The sequence below is a fragment of the Phodopus roborovskii genome, unplaced genomic scaffold (genome assembly GCF_943737965.1).
Source record: "Phodopus roborovskii unplaced genomic scaffold, PHOROB, whole genome shotgun sequence".
Taxonomy (NCBI): domain Eukaryota; kingdom Metazoa; phylum Chordata; class Mammalia; order Rodentia; family Cricetidae; genus Phodopus; species Phodopus roborovskii.
Genome location: NW_026125397.1, coordinates 25,447,534 through 25,467,386, shown reverse-complemented (window position 1 = coordinate 25,467,386; position 19,853 = coordinate 25,447,534). Strand labels below are relative to the sequence as shown.

Here is a 19,853-nt window from a genome sequence, read left to right as displayed (position 1 = left end):
ATTAATTAGAACTACAAAAAGCTCATTTTTATTTTCAAAATATTTCTTAGCTTTTTTGCATGTTTCCTTTCAATAATTTTGTATTACCGAAGAACTTAAGCTTTGCAGAAGAATATACTAACGTAAGACTTCCTATTCGTAGGGGAAATTGACAAGTACCTTTTTATTGTCTTTAAATTGCTAGTGTCTGAAGGCCTGTCATAATTGGATAAGCCATTCTATGACTTAAATGCATTACAGCCTTGGACATGATTGAAAAGTGAGCAGTCCTCTAGGGATCGCGGGGCTGGCATGAAATGGATATGGCTAACAGAATTTGACTTGTACATTTTTTACCAATAATTATTGACTAACAGAATTAAGCATTAGCTTCTGCTTCTCTTCCAGAACTTTGCAGAGAACACCATGAATGAACTTCTAGGCTGGTATGGCTATGATAAAGTTGAATTAAAAGATGGTGAAGACATTGAGTTCAGGAGCTACCCTACCGATGGGGAGAGCCGGCAGCACATTTCTGTTCTCAAAGGTAAGGGTGTTTAATGGCTCTCTGCTCATGAAAAGCAGAATGAACTGTCTCCACCTGCTGGAATTGAATTGCTCTGGGTCTCCTTTGGTTGTTATGCACACAGCTAGTTTAAACCTCAGCTCCTCACACTGTAGGCTCTGGCCCACATGGGATCAAGTAATAAATGTGGGAGTTGTGCAAACTTTGGCAACAGCAAAAGGTTTCTGAAGATATAGTGCCCTCCACCCCAGTTCGTTGACAATCAATGTGTGATGCCTCATACAGCTTCACCGAAGTCTTGATTCTGAACACACAACATGAATGCTTTGCCCCATACAAACTGTCATGCCATGTAGTGACAACAAATGCCTCCTGATACACAGCTATGTTATGGGTTTCAGTGTCCTTACTATGCAAAGTTCTCTGCTCTTATAGAAGTGCAATTGCTTTATTATCGAATGCAAAGAAAATATTTTCTGATGTCTCTCCTCAGTGTTTACCAGATTGGTGTATTTTTGGATTTGTTTTCTTAGACATTTCTTAAAAATGTCATTTGAGTAGCTGACCTGAATTGCATCTTTAAAAAATTATTAAATGAATCTTGGGTTGGGATTAGGACTGAATTTCCAATAATTTCCAAAGTGGCTGTAAACATGCTTCTGGCGTTTTGTACTATGTATTCTGTACAGTGGCGTTCTCAGCATTGGCTATAAGTCAAAATATAGATCAACCCTGAGAAATGTTGGTGTTCTGTATCTGTATCAGATATCCAGCCAAGATTGGCTTCCCTGTGTAAAATTACACAAGCACATCTGTCTCATTAACATACAAATTCACCTTCATCTGTAATAAATGGCAAAATTGCATGTATAGTGATAAAAGAATTGTTTTAGGATAATTTCTGTATGATGAGTTATCAGCAAATGTCTGAGCGGTACACATTATTTTACATACCTATACTCCTAGTGTTGTGTAGAAATTCCTTGGATGAAAGGGAGTTGGGAGTGGAAAAGTTCCAGAAGCTCAGCTTTAAATGTATTCCCAGTTGTGCTTTTCTGTAAGCAGAGTTGCACCAAACATCAGAGCTCAACAGAAAACAAAAATAGATGCAGTTTTGTGTCCTTCCAGCAATGGTAAAAACAGGCCAGGACCCTTAAGTTCAGAGAAAGAGTGTTTGCTGACCTTGAGCCCCATTGACACATCATCAGTGCTGGGGACTTGGCTTTCTGTGAAGTGGGGTGTTGGGTTTATATGTTCAGAGAGCAGGCGGAATTCACTGATATCTTGTGAACCCTCCTGCCTTCTATTTGGGTGGGAATTCTAAATGGAAGCCTTATTTTTCCTTTTGTGTGCCATCTTCCCTCTTTCACTGCAAGAAGAGCAGAGCAAGTTGTAGATGGTTAGATCAAAGTCCAGCGGGAGTGTGGAGATTGCAGAGGAATGGCGGAGCAGAGTTTATACGGATTTGGAGCGGGCAGCAGTGCAGACTACCCAAGTGGGAAGCCTGTATGACTCTAGAATTAGTAAACCTAATTTTGGAAAGAGAGTGTGTGTATAAGTAAAAAGAGGAGGAACATGAGAAGCAATTTTAGTAAAATGTGGGCACAACACCGACTGTTGGCTCTGTGTTTGTGTTGCATCAAAATCTATTGGCATAATACCTGTTCAAATATTTTATTCCCGGTCTTTAAGAAAGAGCCTTTTCTTCTTACATGCCAGGCAATGAAATGTAAATGAGCTGTCCTGCAGGCGTGTGGAATAGAATGTTCATGGCAAATTTTATGTCGAGCTTGCTTGGAAATTGTACACGCCACGCTATGAAGATAGTATCGTCAGTTTCACTGTAAATGAAAAAAAAAAAAAAAGCTTATATTCTATAAACTAATAGCCTGAGCAGTGATTTGCCTGGGTAACATGGGAAGAGTCCGATGCTTCTCATGGTTGAAACTTTCCCCATTCTACCCCCTCCCCCTCTATGATACAAGGATATAAAATGCACTACATTGTAAATTTTATTTTTGTGAATTTTTAATGGGTATTACTAATACACAGTGCAATAGTAGTTTTTTTTTTAAATCATTTGGTTCATTTGATTATACCATGGCTTAGATTTATAATGCAGTGGGACATAGTTACCACTTTGGGATACATTTTAGACTTTCTCCCATAACTTGCTATCTATCACTTTGTACATGGAAAAGGTTAATTGCCTCTCAATTTCCTGTGGGATTTTACAGTGCTAAAATTCATCACTATGATTCAACTGGGATATTAGCTATCATAGTGGAGCAAATCATAAAGAAAAGCTCTTTGGAAATTTTTGGTATCAAAACTATAAAGCTTCAGGGTGGACAGAGTTCTGGGAAATTGCTTAAAGGTTTGCACAGAAATTTCTGTTCTGTTACATAACCAATGTACTTGAAGAAATAAGGAAAAATTTAAGTCTAATGAATAAGTTCTTGCTTATATTGAATGTTTTTTTCCTCTCTCTCTCTCTTACAGAAAATTCTTTGCCAAAACCAAAATTACCGGAGGACAGTGTTATTTCATCATACAATATAAGCGCAGGCTATTCAGGCCTTGCCACTGGGAATGGACTCAGTGACTCACCTGCAGGGTCAAAGGACCATGGCAATGTGCCTATTATTGTCCCTTTAATTCCACCCCCTTTCATAAAGCCTCCAGCAGGTAAGCGCTATTGGGATTCCCAACCATAATGAGATCGGTACACAGTTGTTTCCGTTGCCTTAAGATAAATGATTAAAAACACAAATGAAGATGGTTTGATGACTGTTTAGATAAGTGTTAGCTCACACATTGCTTAAAATATTACTATTATCCAAAAATAATCCGTTCTGTATTTCTGCTTGGGCTGTAGCATTCAACTGTCTCCAGACCTTTTCTTACCATCAGACTCAGAAAAAAGATATCTTCGTTTTTTTCTTTCCTTTTTTTTTTTTTTAAGAATAAAATATATATAATGCCTGGTTAACAAAATGTACATGATTGAATAGGGTGGTGCTTAAAGGAGGGCTGGGTCTTCTGGGGTTTTCTGAGGAAAAGGGCAGTTTTGTAAGAGGACATATGGCAGGCATGTTCCTGCACATGCCTTCCTCTAAGTTCTTTCAAGAAACAAGTTGTAGTTTGCATCATCACTGAGTTCTCTCTAATTCCTGGAAAGCTGCCTCTGAGCACTTAAGAGGAGGGAAATCTGGTCCCACTTGCACGGAAATGTAGTCGGTTGTTGTGTATTTCCAGAAAATGAGATGGCTGTGCATTAAGTCTTGGTGTGGAGGGCTGAACGTGACCATGCTTACTGTCACTTTCAAATGTAGTTCATGCAGATACCCAGTAACACTCTGCCAGCTGTTAAATGCTGGGATTGTGCTAGATTGCTTTAGTTTTATTACTAGTTATTTTTGAGTTTTATTACCAGTTATTTTTGTGTGTGTCAAATTGAACATTGACAAATACTGAGTTATAATAGCAGTATTTATTGTAACATGCTAACACTAATGCTTGTGTTCATATTTGAGAGGACAGACGTTGGTTATACGTCCGTAAACAGTGAGGGCATTTCCAGGTATTGATTCTTCAGTTTGTGTTACAGATGTATTTATACATTGTCCTAAGCATTCCTTTATGGTTTTGGCCATATTCTCTTGTTGGCCTACTATATTTTAACAAATAAAACTGACCCATCGTACAGAGGTCATTAGATACATTATTAAATTAAAACTTATTTGACATTAAAATCACTATCAGTACTAATTACTAGCATAATTGGTATATCATATATTAGTCCCCTTATTGATGATCCTATTTTCCTTTGGTTGGTTGTTTTAATGATAGAGACTGGAGTTTCTATCTCCCAAGGACCAAAGATATATTTTGCATAGGTCAGTTGGTGAGAAAAGGGTAGGTAGTTTTGTCAATGTGGTGTTCCCAACTGAATGCATATTCTAGGGCTGAGGTGAGGGCTGCAAGGGTGTTAATTAGTGGGTATGACAGACTAGCAGGAACACTGGCTTCAGACTGAGGAAACCTGGGTTTAAATCTAGGCTTTGTCACTCACCAGCACTGTGAAAGGGGGCGAGTTCTGCCAGCCCTGCTCCTTTCAGACCCCTCATTTACCGCATGAGCACAAGGTCCTACCTCATGGGGTTGTGGAAATGAGGGTGAACACCAGGCGCCAGGCATGAGAGCTGCCACATGCAAGTTAGTAGCAAACATGGTACCTCTTTTCCTTTTCCGTTTCGAACCCTAATCCACACTGGAGTCCTCGTGCACGTGATTTGTGCTTGGAAAGGTGTGCACCCAGACACAGATTCATCTCTAAGATTCATCCGAGCAAAGAAAACAGCTTGAGTAATTAGCATAGCTTAGGCAAGCAGGAGTGAGGCCAGAGAACCTGCCCTGAAGTTTCCTGTGGTGCCTGCCACGTGGAATTCAAGCACACAACTTCTATTTAACTCTAATTCCACACCAGATCAGGAAATAGCAAAAGGGTAGAGGCCAAAAACTGAGCCTTGGAAGTCGTAGCCCGAGGAATTAGAGTCAGGGTAACCAAACACCAGTGGTTTTCTGCTGTCTGCTGTGGAACTCCGAGGCACTCATCTGTGGCGAACCAATTGTAGGGAAGGACATCTTGACTTTTCCCTCATCTGCTCTGACCATGCCCTGTCTGCCTTGAGGTTCCGTGTGACAAGATCCCGGGTATTCTCTGCCATCTAGGTCTCACCAAGCAGAAACTCACGGAAGAGACAACTTTTGATTTCATAAGCTAAGGCAGGGTAATAAATCTTTCTTGTGAGTGGTCTGGCAGGATTTGTGGGCCATACTGTCTCTCACAGCTACCCAGAGTGTTGTTGCTGTAGCAGAAATACAACCTCAGATGATGTATGTGCCAAGGAGTGTGCCTGTGTTACAACAAAACCTACTTACAAAAAGGAGAATAAGAATAAGAATAAGAATAAGAATAAGAATAAGAATAAGAAGAAGAAGAAGAAGAAGAAGAAGAAGAAGAAGAAGAAGAAGAAGAAGAAGAGGAAGAAGAAACTTAAAATAGGTGGTGGGCAGGGCTTTGACTGAATTTCCTTCGAGATGGGATAAGATTGGTCAGTTCCTACCATAGCAGCTAGCATTGAGCTGAGTAGAGCCTCAGAGTCAGGCTGTGGGTGTGGTACCAACCCCACCCATAATGTTTGTTGAATGAAGTTTTTAAATGTGTGTGTGTGTGTGTGTGTGCGTGCGCACGCGCGTGTGCGTGTGTGCACACTCACGTGCGTGTGACGGTGTGCATGGGAGCGTGTACAATGGTGATGGATAAAAGGACATCTTGGTGTAGCCCAGCTCTCTTTCCATCTGTGTGAATCCGGGACCGTCTGTCTGTGGCAAACACTTCACCTGCTGAGCCATCTCGTTGGTCCTTGTTCATTCTTTTATTTCATCCAGTTTTTATAGTAGCTCTGCGAAGTAACATGTTGGGGTGTCGATAAAGACGTGGAGCTCAGGCAGGCTAGATAGCTTCCATGGATCATGCGTCTCCTAAGTGCTTGGGGTTCCCTGACTCCTAATCCAGGATTCTTTTTCAGATAAAGTAGCTCTTTCAGAATGGTATTGCTTATTAACTATTGCCATTACTTCCAGATTCCCCAGTGGCAGGAGATTAAGCTTTTTCTCGAAAGTCCATTCTAAAAGTCCCTGTCTTCGGGAGAGACTCAAATCCTTCACTGTCCTGGAGAATCTGTGGGTCTATGAATCCCATGGCCGTTCAGAGGAAAGCCTAGCTTTCAATGGCTGCCATGGGAAGCACTTGCGATTCTTCCTGCATCTTCCGCATCTTCCGCATCTTCCGCATCTTCCGGGTGTGAGAGGCTCTGTCTGGGCGGGCACTGGTTCCCAGCAGTTTCATGAGCTAAGGCAGACTCGCCCCTCTATCCCATTCACATCTTGGCAGCAACTGAGCCCAGTGGAACGCTGGTGACCGGGAACACAGATACCACATTCGCTTGGGTTTCCACTCGTATGCACAGCTGCATAGGAGAACTGTGGGTGAGCTCACTTCTGGGCCTGTGGAACTGCTATTCTGGCCCCGCCCCACCCTCTCCTTCTCTCTGGGGAAGGGAGCTCCCTGCGTTTCTGTGATTACCTCTGCACTGACCCTGCTTTGGCCTCACATGCTTGAGTCCATTTTCCAAAGCTAAGCTGCCCTTCCCCCTTGGAGACAGCTTCTGGCCCTGGGTGTAGCATTTGTGACATCACATGCGTTACTATGGCAATAGACTTGTTATAAACACAGGGTAATAGCCCTGCTTTTGCTTTTCTTTATTCCCCCGTGCAGTGAAGGGGATCACCGTGAACCTTAAATAGTAATCACGGACTTTTGAGCAGACTGAGGCTGTGGTGCAGCCACTTAGAAAGCTGTTATAACAATATCGGGGAAATAATAAAAAGCACCGACCAATCCTTTCTATGCCAACACATCTTCATCTTTTAATGTCAGTAGATCCACAAACCTCCAGGGCCAGTTTTTCAAAATCACACCATGAACACAGTCTGAACTGGCAAAAAACAAAACAAAACAACGTATTAGCAAGATTTTGAAATACTGCGCAGGTTAATTTCTTGGTCACCTTGCCGCAGCTCTCACGCTAGGGACTGAAACAGGCTCAGCCCTTCTTTCAGAGAGTTATGCCCAGAAAAGGCTCTGGCAGTAAAGCAGGACTGCTACCATAGCAACTCTCTACTCTACCCCGCCAAGTCTGAGAAGCAAGGCATCCAGGGTGGGTTTTTAAAATAAAATCTGTTGGCTAAGACCCTACGATCATTATTGCTCTATGGGGTAACCACCACATTTAGCCACTGACCAGACATCAGTCTTTGTAGTAATACTTTTGCAAAAGATTATCCCATAACAAGTCCTCTGCAAACATTGGGCAGGCTTAGGTCTGTCTGCCTTGCTAACGTCTGTTCAAAGGTATGTGGTACAGCTGAGACCACATCTAGTGCCTTTTCTTCCTCCTTCCTTCTTCCTTCTTCCTTCCTTCCTTCTTCCTTTCTTCCTCCTTCCTTTCTTCCTTCTTCCTTCCTTCTTTTCTGTCTGTCTGTCTTTCTTTCTTCCTTCTTCCTTCCTTCCTTCCTTCTTTTCTGTCTCTCTGTCTTTCTTCCTTCCTTCCTTCCTTCCTTCTTTTCTGTCTGTCTGTCTGTCTGTCTGTCTTTCTTTCTTTCTTTCTTCCTTCCTTCCTTCCTTCTTTTCTGTCTGTCTGTCTGTCTTCCTTCCTTCCTTCCTTCCTTCTTTTCTGTCTGTCTGTCTGTCTTCCTTCCTTCCTTCCTTCCTTCTTTTCTGTCTGTCTGTCTTTCTTTCTTTCTTTCTTTCTTTCTTTCTTTCTTCCTTCCTTCCTTCCTTCTTTTCTGTCTGTCTTTCTTTCTTCCTTCCTTCCTTCCTTCCTTCCTTTTGATCTGGGGCTTGTTTCATGATCATATTTTACTCACAAGAATTAAAAATGACAGATCAAAAGTCAGTGCGCCTGAAGAACAGACAAAACGAGGCGATGGAGTCTGAAAGCATCGCCGCTGTGGAAACTCCACAGTGGGAAAGTGTGGGAGACAGGAGTCAGGAGTCTCCTCAGAGGCCCACAACTTGCCTGTGCTGAACCTAGAATCCCCGTAAATCCCCAAATACTTTAAAATGAAATGAAATGTGGAGAGAGGGGGGGGGGTATGCTCTCTTGACGCGTTTATGTGGCCGTTTTGAATAGAATGCCTTTTGCCTCAGATATTAAGCGCCTGTGTTTGTAGTCCCCTCCACTCTCCCAAAGGGAAGGTAAACATGAAGCCGCCTGCACAGCACACATGGGCTTGTGTGGATGAAGTTGAAATCAGTCTCCCAAAACCAGCTTGGTTTCCTGTCCGCACACAGATCTTGCTTTTATTTGAAAACAATGACCATTTCCTGTCCCCCAGGGTGGGTTGCATTCAGCGAGCTTTCCCAATTTGTGTTCAGGCAAAGTCATGGAAATATGATATATATATATATATATATATATATATTTTTTTTTTTTTTTTCAAGACAAATCTTGAAATTCCTAAGTGGTTTTAAGAACTGGGCTCCAAGGAACTGTTAGCTTAGCTGAGAATATGGAAACCCCATGTGATCTCTAAGCTCTATGTATAGAGCTGAGTAGCCCACAGTTAACAAGCATGTTACTTTTTGGCTCTTACAATTCTTACATGGACTTGTTATAACCAGGAAAGTGGGAATCAGAATGTGGTTTGCATTACGGTCATTATTTATTTTATCTGTTATTCAATAGTCTTGGGGTTTGCATGTGAGTGATGTGTTCCAAATAACCATTGAGAAAACAGGCCTTTAATAAAAATTGCTTTGGCATTTATTTATTTGTGCAACTCAAAATATGATTATTAAATAAAATTACCTCGAGTTAATGGGATTTGGATGACTTACTATTCATGTACTAGATATATTTATCTAGAGAGAGAGAGAGTTCACTGAAATCTTGGAGTTTTAAGTAATTTTGGATGAGGCAGGAATTGAATAGGAACAGTTAATAATGCAAAATCATCTTGTCACAGTTAATACTTTCAAACAGTTATGATGGGCCAAGATAATAGATGGCATCGTTTGACTTTCCCCAAGATCTGCGAAGGTACTCCTATTAACATTGTTTTACAAACAAGGAAACTGAGACACAGCAACTTGGCTGAGGTCACGTAGGTAATAGTTGATTCTTGAATTTGCATATTATGTTTCTTGTATTCATAACCATGGACTTATCCAGAACACTTTGCCAATCTTCTGGTTGGTATTAGTTACTTATGTTCTTGCTGTGACAAAATATCAGACAAAAAGCAAGCTTAAGAGGGTTATTTTGGCCCACAGAACGGTCCAGCAGGGCAGGGGCTGGAGGAAGTTGGCCACCCTGTGTCGAGTCAGGAAGCAGGGAATTGCTAATGCTTGAACTCAGCTTTCCTGTGCAGTGCAGAGCCTCAGCCTATGGAGTGTGCTGCTCATGGCCAGACTCATCTTACCCTTCAGTGAACCTAATCTACTAATTCCTCACAGGCATGCTCAAACACTTGGCTCCTGGGTGATTCTAGAATCTGTCAAGGTGGCAGTCAGTATCCATTAGTATTTCCAGAATGCTACTTATGTTGTGGCGGACAATATGGCTATACATTACAATCCTGGGTAACCAGGAACTTAGAGTGTATACTCAGTATACAATGAAACCACCCACCAGAGCCAGGTGTGGTAGTGAATACCTGTGATCCCAGCACCTGGGAGCTTGAGTAAGCTCAGGTGTTCAAGTCCTGCCTCAGCTACATAGTGAGTTCAAGGCCAGCCTAGGCTACAAGACCCTGTCTTTAAAAAAAAAAAATCTAGAAACCAAGGCAGACAAGCCGCAAACAAAACGGACAATATCATTTCACTTTGACTGTGGACGTATGACATCATGTTACCTGTGGTTATAGTGTACATAGTGGAAGTGAATAAAACTGCTGTTCAATCAAGTTGGAATCATACTGAGACATAGCCATTTGAAACTCGGCATGATTGGGGGGAAACACGAAGCCCAGAAGGCTTAGCTACTGTTCTGATTTATGTATGTATGTATGCATGCATGCATGTATGTGTATATGTATTCCTGATTTATCTGTGCACGCGCGTGCACGCATACACACACACACACACACACACACACACACACACACACACTTGTGAGACAGGGTCTCACTTTGTAGCCCAGCCTGGCCTGAAACTCACTGTAGCTCTGGCTGAGCTGTCTCAGTCTCAGTGTGAGCTGCCAAGTCCAGATTGTTATGTTTATACAATCAAGGGTTCTTGAAGAAAGGTGTAAGGCAGATTTTAGTGTGATCATCCCTAATTCCAGAAGGAATGTATGATCTTAAGGGTAATACAATGCAGCGGAGAGCCTGTCTGTCCCGGCAGTAACCCGGCAACCAGAGCTGTTGACTGACTCCAGCTCTGCCATTTATTGCCTACATAATAATAGATGGGTCACTCAGTCTCCGCGATCATGTTTCCTTGTCTACAAAGTTACACAGTTAGTCACCTGATGACTAAAATTCCCTGTATCTATAAAATCTGACCACCTCAGTTAGATTCCCGGAACCACATATAGGTGGGAAAGGAAAACTATCTTCAAAAAATTGTCCTCCAAACCCTGCATTCTCAATTAGTCACACAGTCACACGCACACACCGATACACGCACACACACAGACTAAAACAACCATAAAATCCAAATCCCAACTTTGTAGTCACCTGATTTTATTCCCGGAGGGAGTATTTTTACATATGCTATCATGTGTACTTGTTAATTGGATGAGCAAGGTTAAATAAATGTATCCACGTGTGGAGTTACAGGAGCCAAAAGCCTGTGGGAGAGTTGTACCACTTGGAACACTGAGTGTGTGTGTGTGTGTGTGTGTGTGTGTGTCACACCCATGCCTCCCACAGTGACCATACATACATACTTACATACATACATACATCATTGGTTCTCTCCTTCCATCATGTCATGTGGGTTCTGGAGATTTAACTCAGTTGTGGGGTTTGGAGGCAGGTACCTTTGCCCTCTGATCCTTCTTCCTCCCCCACTCTTGCATATGCTTTATTGCGTTTATTCAGTGCATGTAGGACTTGCATAAGAATAATTTCAAACCCTAATACATTGTATTTCGAGCATATTCCCCTCTCTTCTCTCCCAATTGGTGCCCTTTTGCTCCTTAATTTCATTTCTGTTTTCATGTCCTCTGTATGCATCAGTGTAAAATCTAACAACCACACGTGAGAGAAATATACTATTATTTGTCTTTCCAAGACTAGTTTATCTGTATAGTATGATTATCTCTAGTTGTACCCATTTTCTTGCAACAACGTTAACTACATTTTTCTTTTTTACAATTTTACTTTAAATTATTACATAACTTTCCCTCTCTCTCATACCCCCATGTTCCCCTTCCTCTCAAATTCACTGTTTATTTATCTTTATTATTGTTGCATAAACACACAGCCACACAAAAAATAAATATGCTTTTATTTATTTGTACAACCTGCTGAGCCCATTTAATGTTGCTTGTATGTATGTGTTTTTTAAGAGCTGACTACTTAGTATCTCATAGCTGATTAGGAGAGACCAACTCTCCTTCTCTTAGCATGGTTATTAATATTAACTAATATGAATGTGACCATTAATTGCTTGTAGCTCTTAATCTAAGGGTCAGGCCCCAAGAGCTTTCCTCTGTCCATTTGGGATGGCAGCTGGTGTTGCATTGTTCAGGTCTTGTTTAGACAGCCATATTATTGAGGTATCATGGGTATAGTTACTTTGTCACAACTAGAAAATACAATATTGCTACAGACTTCCTGCCCTTCAGTCTTTCGGTCCCTTCTTCCCTCCCACTGAGCCTTAGGTGCAGGGGTTGTGTTGTAGACGCCTCAGCCGAGGATGGAGCATCTCAGTCAGGTTGCCCTCTGAGTTTTGACTAGTTGTGGATTTCTGTAATCATCCGCATCTGTTTCCTCTTGGATGAGGACACATGTGAGTATAAGGACAAATATGTAGAATGAAGTTAGGATGTGTACTGGGTTAGGAAAGTGGCTGTAGTATGTTCTCTTCTAGGATCCATGACCTCACCAGCCATGGGTTAGTTGGCTAGATTTACATTACTGCGCCCAGTTTCCCTCCTGTTAAATGGGCCTTAAATCCAACTAGACAGCTGTCAGTCACTGCCCCAAACAGAAGTGCTGTTACTGCACCTTTAGGTGTCTCTTGCCATGCTGGCCATTATTGTGGTCCATAGGCATTTCATCTGGGTAGGTCTACTGAGTGTCCATCTCCCCTTTTTGGCAGCCTGTGTAGTACTGGAAAATACTCTGAGAGCTAGTCCTCAGGGAGGATTCTGGGTCAGATCGAGCTTATTGTCTTATGTCTGAAGTGCATGGTGTCTTCAGCAATGTGGTCTTACCCTCAACACCCGGGAAGCAACCAAAGGCAACAACAATAGTCTGTATTGTTTGGGGCGGGGTGTGGAGGTCTCTAGGACTCCCTTAACCAACAATTCAAAAGGAGGTTTCTCATTCCTGGTACTGGGGTTTTAGTTAGATAATCTATTGCTCTTGGTGCGAGCATTATTATCTCAAGTAGTTAAACTGTGTGTGTGTGTGTTGTTGTTGTGATTTTATGTAAATAAAAATACTCAATATGTTTTCTTCAATTTGGTATTATTTATCCCTTTTCTCTCCCTTTCCTCTCTGAGAGGAATTAAAGTCCTTCACATTTTTCTCGTTCCCCTTCTTACCCCCTGCATCTCACTATTCACCTACTTAGAGCTCTTATCCCCTCCCTCCCCCAAGTTACAGTCCCTTTTTCTTTTCTGATTTCTGTCGTTATTCCAGGTTATGTACTCATTTCTGAAGAGTCAGAGATAGGAACTGCAGATGAGAGAGAACATGTACCATTTGTCTTTCTGGGTCTAGGTTACCTCCCCCAATATATATATGGTCTTATTTAGTTTCATCGATGGAGCTGAAAATTTCGTGATTTCCTTTTTCTTTACATCCAAGTAGTATTTCGTAGTGGCACCACATAAGTATCGCATTTCCATCACCCATTCATTAGTTGAATGACATCTAGGTCGATTCCATTGCCTAGCTCTTGTGAATGGAGCAGCAATGAACACGGCTTTGCTGAGCAAGGATCTGTGGGGTTGGATGTCGAGTCCTTTGGGCAAACGCCAAGGAGTGGTAGATCTGGGCCATAGGATAGATTTATTTTTTATCATTTTGAGACTTCTCCACACTGATTTCCAGAGTGGCTACACCAACAGCAATGAGGGTTTCCTCCCCCCACCCCAGCCCCCGAATCTTTACCAACATTAGTTCCCAGTTAACTGCATTTTTATATATGGTGAAAAAAATTATACTGTGCATATATGACACATTTTCTTTACCCATTCCTTTGCTGATGGACACCTAGGTTGCTTCCACGGCTTAGTGCTGAAATGAACATTGATGTACCAGTATCTCTGTGATGTGTTGAATTGGAATCCCTTGGGTATATACCCAGGACTAGGATATCTGTGTCATACGGCAGATATGATTTTAGCTTTTGCAAAAGTTACACATTAATTTTTCATGGTGCCTGAATTAATTTTCCTTCTGCCAGCAGTGTATAAGGTTTGCTTTCTGTCTGTATCCTCATCAGCGTTTGCCTGCTCACATGCTCTCTCCCTCCCTTCCTGCACACCCCACCCCCCACTGCAGGGGGTGTGTAGTCAACGGTGACTTCAAACTTTTGCCACTCTTGCCAACACCTCTTGAGTGCTGGGATTGTGGGTGCGCACTGTCAGGTTCTGTGCAGAACTCAGGGTTTTTCCGTACTGTCGGGCATTTTACCAACTACGCTACTTGCCCAGCCCCAAAGCTATTTTGTTTTCTTAGTAACTGTTGTTATGTCTGAAGTGAAATAGGTAGGGTCTTGGTATACTGCTGATTTATATTTCTCTAATGTTGGTGAGGTTGATCATCTTTTCATGTGTTCATAAAATATTTGTATTTCATCTTTTGAGACTGGTCATTCCATTAGCCTGTTTGTTGATTGGGTTGTTTGGTTTCTTGCTTAGTCTGGGTTCTTTGTGTATTCTAGATATGAATCCTCTGTCAGACATACAGCTAGCAACTGTTTGCCCCCATTCTGGAGGCTGTCTCTTTATCCCATTAATTATATTTAGAAAAGCTTTATAAAATGTTAAATTAATCATACATAATAATGAGTGTCATTATGACCTTTCTATTCATGACCATGATTTATTTCAATTGTATTGGAGCATTTTTTTCCCTTCTGTTTGGAACAGTTTTTAGTGATTATTAATTGTTACAATGAACAACACAGTGTCTTGCAATAATAGATTTCTTTTTAAAAAGATGAAAAGCAGTAGAAAACCGATACTGTCTAGATGGAAAGATTGCCATTTCTGACATGATACTTCATTGTTTTGAAGTTACATGTGAATTGTGACCACTGGAAGTAATTCTTAGAATTTCTTCACAAGTCATATTCTACTTAACTTACCAAACCAGGTGCAGGAAGAAGTAGAAAGACTAAATAGTCCTATATCTACTAAAAATCAAACAATTAAATCCTTTCTCCAAAGATAGTCTAGAGATGCCATCAGTGATAAATTCAGTGAAGTATTTAAGAAAAGAAAAGACACTCTCCTAGAGATCTTAGCATAACTTTGATCACTTTACATACCAAGGGTATTATAATAAAGAAAGGGGTGTTTTAAAGTAACTAGGTGACATTGAAATAGAAAACTTTGGGTTTACAATGTAATCAAAACATTAAACCAAAGCCAGTGATATATATAAAAGGGTAATTAACTGTGAATGATTTGTTCCCCCCCCAGGAACACAAGACTGATTAAAATTGATATAAATTGTAAAACTTAGTATAGTTACATTAAGATAATAATTCAAAATTTTATGAATCTTAATAGGTATGGGGAAATAATTAGATAAAATATAACGCCATAAAAATCTGTGGCAAAGAACAGACAGCTTCTTTTTTAAATTTAATATTTTTTTCTTATTTTACATGTCGATCCCAGTTCCCTCTCCCTCCCAATCCCCATCCACTTCCCAGGGAGGATGAGGCCTTCCATAAGGGATCATCAAAGTCTGTCAAGTCCTTTGGGGTAGGGCCTAGACCCTCCCCCGTGTCTGCAGGGTAAGGGAGTATCCCTCCATGGGGAACGGTCTCCTGAAGTCTTTTCTGGTACTAGGGATACATCCTGGATCCACTGTTAGAAGTACCACAGACTGCCCAGACCTCCTAACTGAGACCCATATTCAGGGGGTCTGGGTCGGTCCTGTGCTGGTTTCCCAGCAACAGATAGCTTCTTTAATGCGATAGAGGAATCCACAAGCATCTGTGGCAACTCTGCAGGAGGAATCCCCAGAGCTCTCTCCCAGAGACCAAGATGACAGACTTATAGGGTGGCCATTGCCACCGTTTGTATTAAAATATAAAAATACTAGGATTCACCAAAAAAAAAAAAAAAATCCTGGGAAAAGAAATAAAAAGGATTTGAAATGTTGTTTTGTGTAGATCCACAACCTTAATCTACAGGTATTATAATTAATGAGTAGCTTTATTGAGATCTGTATATATTAACCACAAAACAGTTTTTAAAACTTATGTAAAGATTATATAAACCAGCTTCAAATACTTAAAGAAAAAACTAGCAAGATTCTTTCAAAGATTACATTGCTAAGAAAATTAAAAAGGATGTAAATAATTGAGAAATCTGTTTATAGATTAGAGACTAATATTGTAAAAAGGTATGTTTGTCCCACATTGATCCATGTGTTTAATTGTGATAAAAATTCAGCATAAATTTGTGGAGATACGAAGGCTATGGTAGCACATGGAAATGAGTCCTTTATGAGAGAATGATGGTGATTGGATGAAGTCATGGAGATGAGGTTCTTGTCATGGGATCAGGGCCTCTCATTAGAAATCAGAAACTTTGTCCTACTCAAGATTATGCATGGTCTCAAGCAGGCCAAAGTTTCTTAAGTTATGCACTTATAATAAAGAAAGCGGTTGTTTTGATAGACAATTCAAATAAAATTCTCTATTGATTAAAATATACTTTTTACCTGGCTAGATGACTCAGCTGGTAAAGGCGCTTGCCACTAAGCCTAATTACTGGAGTGTAATGATCAGAGTCCATATGATAGAAGAGAGAATTCAATTCATTGTCCACTAACCTCCATGTGTACACCCACACCTTGGTACTCTCTCTCTCTCTCTCTCTCTCTCTCTCTCTCTCTCTCTCTCTCTCTCTCTCTGTCTCACACATGCACGCTCATACATGCAAGAAATAAATGTAATTTACAAAAGATACTCTTTTGCTTTTGTTTTTGTCTTTGAGACAAGGTAGTAGTCTTGGCTAGTCTGAAACTTGCTTATAGACTCCATACTGACCTCAAAGTTATAGCCATTCCTTTAGTATTCCAAATGCTAGCATTAGAGAGATATGCCACCAGGTCCAATCTTACAGGGATTGTTGAGTCCAAGTCTAACCTGGCTATATAGTGACTTTGTCTCTACATTTTACAAAGATAATTTATATATTTAAATATACATCTTTTAAAAGATGTGTTTATTTTGTGCATGTGTGCTCTATCTGCATTACACCTGTATTCCACAAGAGGGCTTCATATCCCGCTATAGATGGTTGTGGTTCACCATGTGGGTGATGGGAATTGAACTCAGGACCTCTGGAAAAGCAGCCATTGTGCTTATTTGCTGAGCCAATTTATTTTTAAAAGAAGGTCTCACTGTGCAATGCTGGATGGCCTGGTAGGCCAGACTGGCCTCGAACTCATAGAGATCTACCCGCCTCTGCCTCATGTTGGGGTTAGAGGCGTGCACTGTCACATCCATCTTTATTTTTTAACGTTATCTTTAAAAGAATGAAAAATGGGGCTGGAGAGATGGCTCAGAGCATCTTGCTCCTTCAGAGGTTCTGAGTTCAATTCCCAGCACCCACATGGTGACTAATAACAATTCCCTTCTCTCATACAGGCATACATGCAAATAAAGCACTCATACACAGAAATAAATAAAATAAATCTAAAGAGCAATGGGAAACATAATCACTGAGTAGGAGATGGTGTTTTAATTTATGTCCCAGCAAAGGATCCATAATTTTAAAATGTAGAGAAGACATACATAAAATATAAAACTACCCAGTAGGATAATGAGCAAAAACTATGAGCAGATACTTAACCAAAGAAACATCCAAGGGATTTATAAACGTTATAAAATTGTTCAATCTCGCTGGCCACTAGGGATATGAGGTTTAAAATTATAGTGAGATGGGGCTGGAGAGACGGCTCAGAGGTTAAGAGCCTGTTCTTGCAGAGGACCCAGGTTTGATTCTCGGCACCCACATGACGGCTCACAACCATCCATAACTCCAGTTCCAGGGCCTCCAATGGCCTCTTGTAAGCTGTACAGGCACCAGTCACACATGAGGTGTAGAGACGCACGTTAAACAAGCCACTCGTACACGTAAAAAAAAAAATATATATCTTAAATAATTATAACGAGACAGCATTCACACGTGCTAGAATGGCTGGGGTGGAAAGGACTGATGGTGCCCAGTGACGGTGTGGACATGAGCAACTGGGCTCCGGTGTGTAAACAATGAGAGTGTAAAGTAGCACACTACTCCTGTCAATGCTGACACATAAATCCCACGTTAGACAGGTGCTCAAAACACACATGGGCATTTGTTAGGAAAGACTGAAGGATTTCCACTGTGGCATTAACAAACCATAATGGAAAACAAGGAACACATTCATCACCGGTGCTTGGCCTGGACTCCTTCAGGTCTTGAACTTGGACATGGAATTGTGTGTATAATATTTATTCATAGATTAGGAAATATTAGTCTTTCCTCCCTTCTAAAAATAAATCATCATCTCAGATATTACTCCTGGTACACTAAGATTCCTCCTGACACAGCCCTATCCCCCCCTCCCCCAGCTTTACAAAAAGTCTTTTAACTCCCTATAATTTAAGCAACTGGCCCTTAGGATATAATTTTTGCATTTTTAACCTGTACCTGATTTGCTTATAGCTGCCCTATAAGGCAGGGCCTCTATCCCAGACTGGCCTCAACCTCCACAAATAAACTAGGATAATCTTTAACTTTGGCCCTTCCTGCCTCTGCCCCGAGTGCTGGAATCTACAGGTGTGTACCTTCCCGCTGAGTTTTCTGTGGTGCTCAAACTGTATTCACACTAGGTAAGCAACTGTACCAACCAAGTTACATCCCAGCCCTGGCCATTCCTCATTATTGAGCATTACCATCTAGTTAGGTGCAGATGAATCATGGTAAAGTCTAATGAGTGAGATCTAAACCGCCTGGTGTGAGTAATCCAGAGGCTCCTTGCCTTATACTTGTGTGTGTGTGTGTGTGGTCCCCTTTGTGAGGCTTCTCTTACATGGCAGCATGGGTAGCCCATTGGGGGCTGTTAGACGGCCACTCACACAGATGAGCACTGTAAGGGGCATGGCATACTAGATTAGTGGGGAATAAAAGCTAAGGTGTGCATCTTCTTTGGGCCCTTGGTGGGTAGCTACGAAATGTATTTTAAACTCAAAGGAGAGCCCATGTGATCGGGTGCCAGTCTCCTTTGGCCAGTTCAATTACATAAATTTCTGCTGGCTCTTCCTCCTCCCCTTGGTCCTCCATCCTACTTGCTGGAATCATGTGCCCATTAAAACACTTGTTTACCTTTGCCTCGGACACTGAGGATGGAAAAAGCGTGTGTGTGTGTGTGTGTGTGTGTGTGTGTGTGTGTGTGTGTGTGTGTGTAAGACGACAAAGACCAGAAGCCGATGGAGGGGGGGGTTTAAGAAGTTACAACCTGAAGAATATTTATCTTTCCCTGTTAATGTTTAATATTTAATAAAGGAATAAAAAGCGGAGTACTGCTTTGCTGCTGCTTCAAATGTTGTGGTGCTTAGAAAGATTCATTTATAAAAACTGTCTTGTCATCCAAATAGTTTCCTGGGCCTCCTATGGCGAGGAGATAGATAGAATAGCAGCAAAGAAATTAAGTCAGGGATATTTTAGCAGAAGGGAAGGAAGAAAGAGCTGCCTTTGCCTATAATCTTTAAATAAACAAAATGACATCCTCGGGCTCACTGGTTATATTAGTGGAGGGTCCAGGACTCCCTTTTGAAGGGGAAATACCATCAGATTGTGGATTCCAGAGGCAGCCTCAGGACCTGGCTGCTTTTAGGACACCCTGCCCCAGGTCACCAGAGGCTAAGATGCTGCCAGGAGGCCACAGGAAACCTTACTCTCTCTCTCCCTTGCTTGTCTGGGGTGGGGGGTGGGGTTGGGATTTCTGGAATTTCTTGTTGTCCTAGGGGCATTCCCAATGCTGACTTCTCTAAGTTCCCATATAGTTGAGAAGACTTGCTTTGTGGACTTGGCCAAGAAGAGTGGAAATAATGGTCCCATTCTGTTCCGGAACTTTTCCTTGCCGTTCCCCTGTAAGGCAACTTTGTTCTGTGTGATTACCAAAGACAGGGTCCTTTGCTTCAACCCTCATATCACCCCCAGTGCGACCCACTCAAGGCGGCAGTGCTCAGCAAACATTGCCTTTTCTTCTTAGGGTGACGCCCCACAGCAGACACTTCGTTCTGATGAACGGAATAGACTCAGTTCCCGTTTTACCTGACTTATAATCTAGCAGAAGAGACAGGTATTAA

General features: G+C 41.4%; 1 protein-coding gene across 2 annotated transcripts in view; it reads left to right on the top strand.

The window, feature by feature from the left end:
* Window positions 1-19,853, top strand: part of Sobp (sine oculis binding protein homolog) — a 144,337-nt gene that overhangs the window by 13,469 nt on the left and 111,015 nt on the right. For both annotated transcript variants that reach the window (XM_051175585.1, XM_051175584.1), the window contains exons 2-3: window positions 388-526; window positions 3,008-3,193. In XM_051175585.1, coding sequence (XP_051031542.1) covers window positions 388-526; window positions 3,008-3,193 — 325 coding nt within the window. The remainder of the gene's footprint in view (window positions 1-387; window positions 527-3,007; window positions 3,194-19,853) is intronic.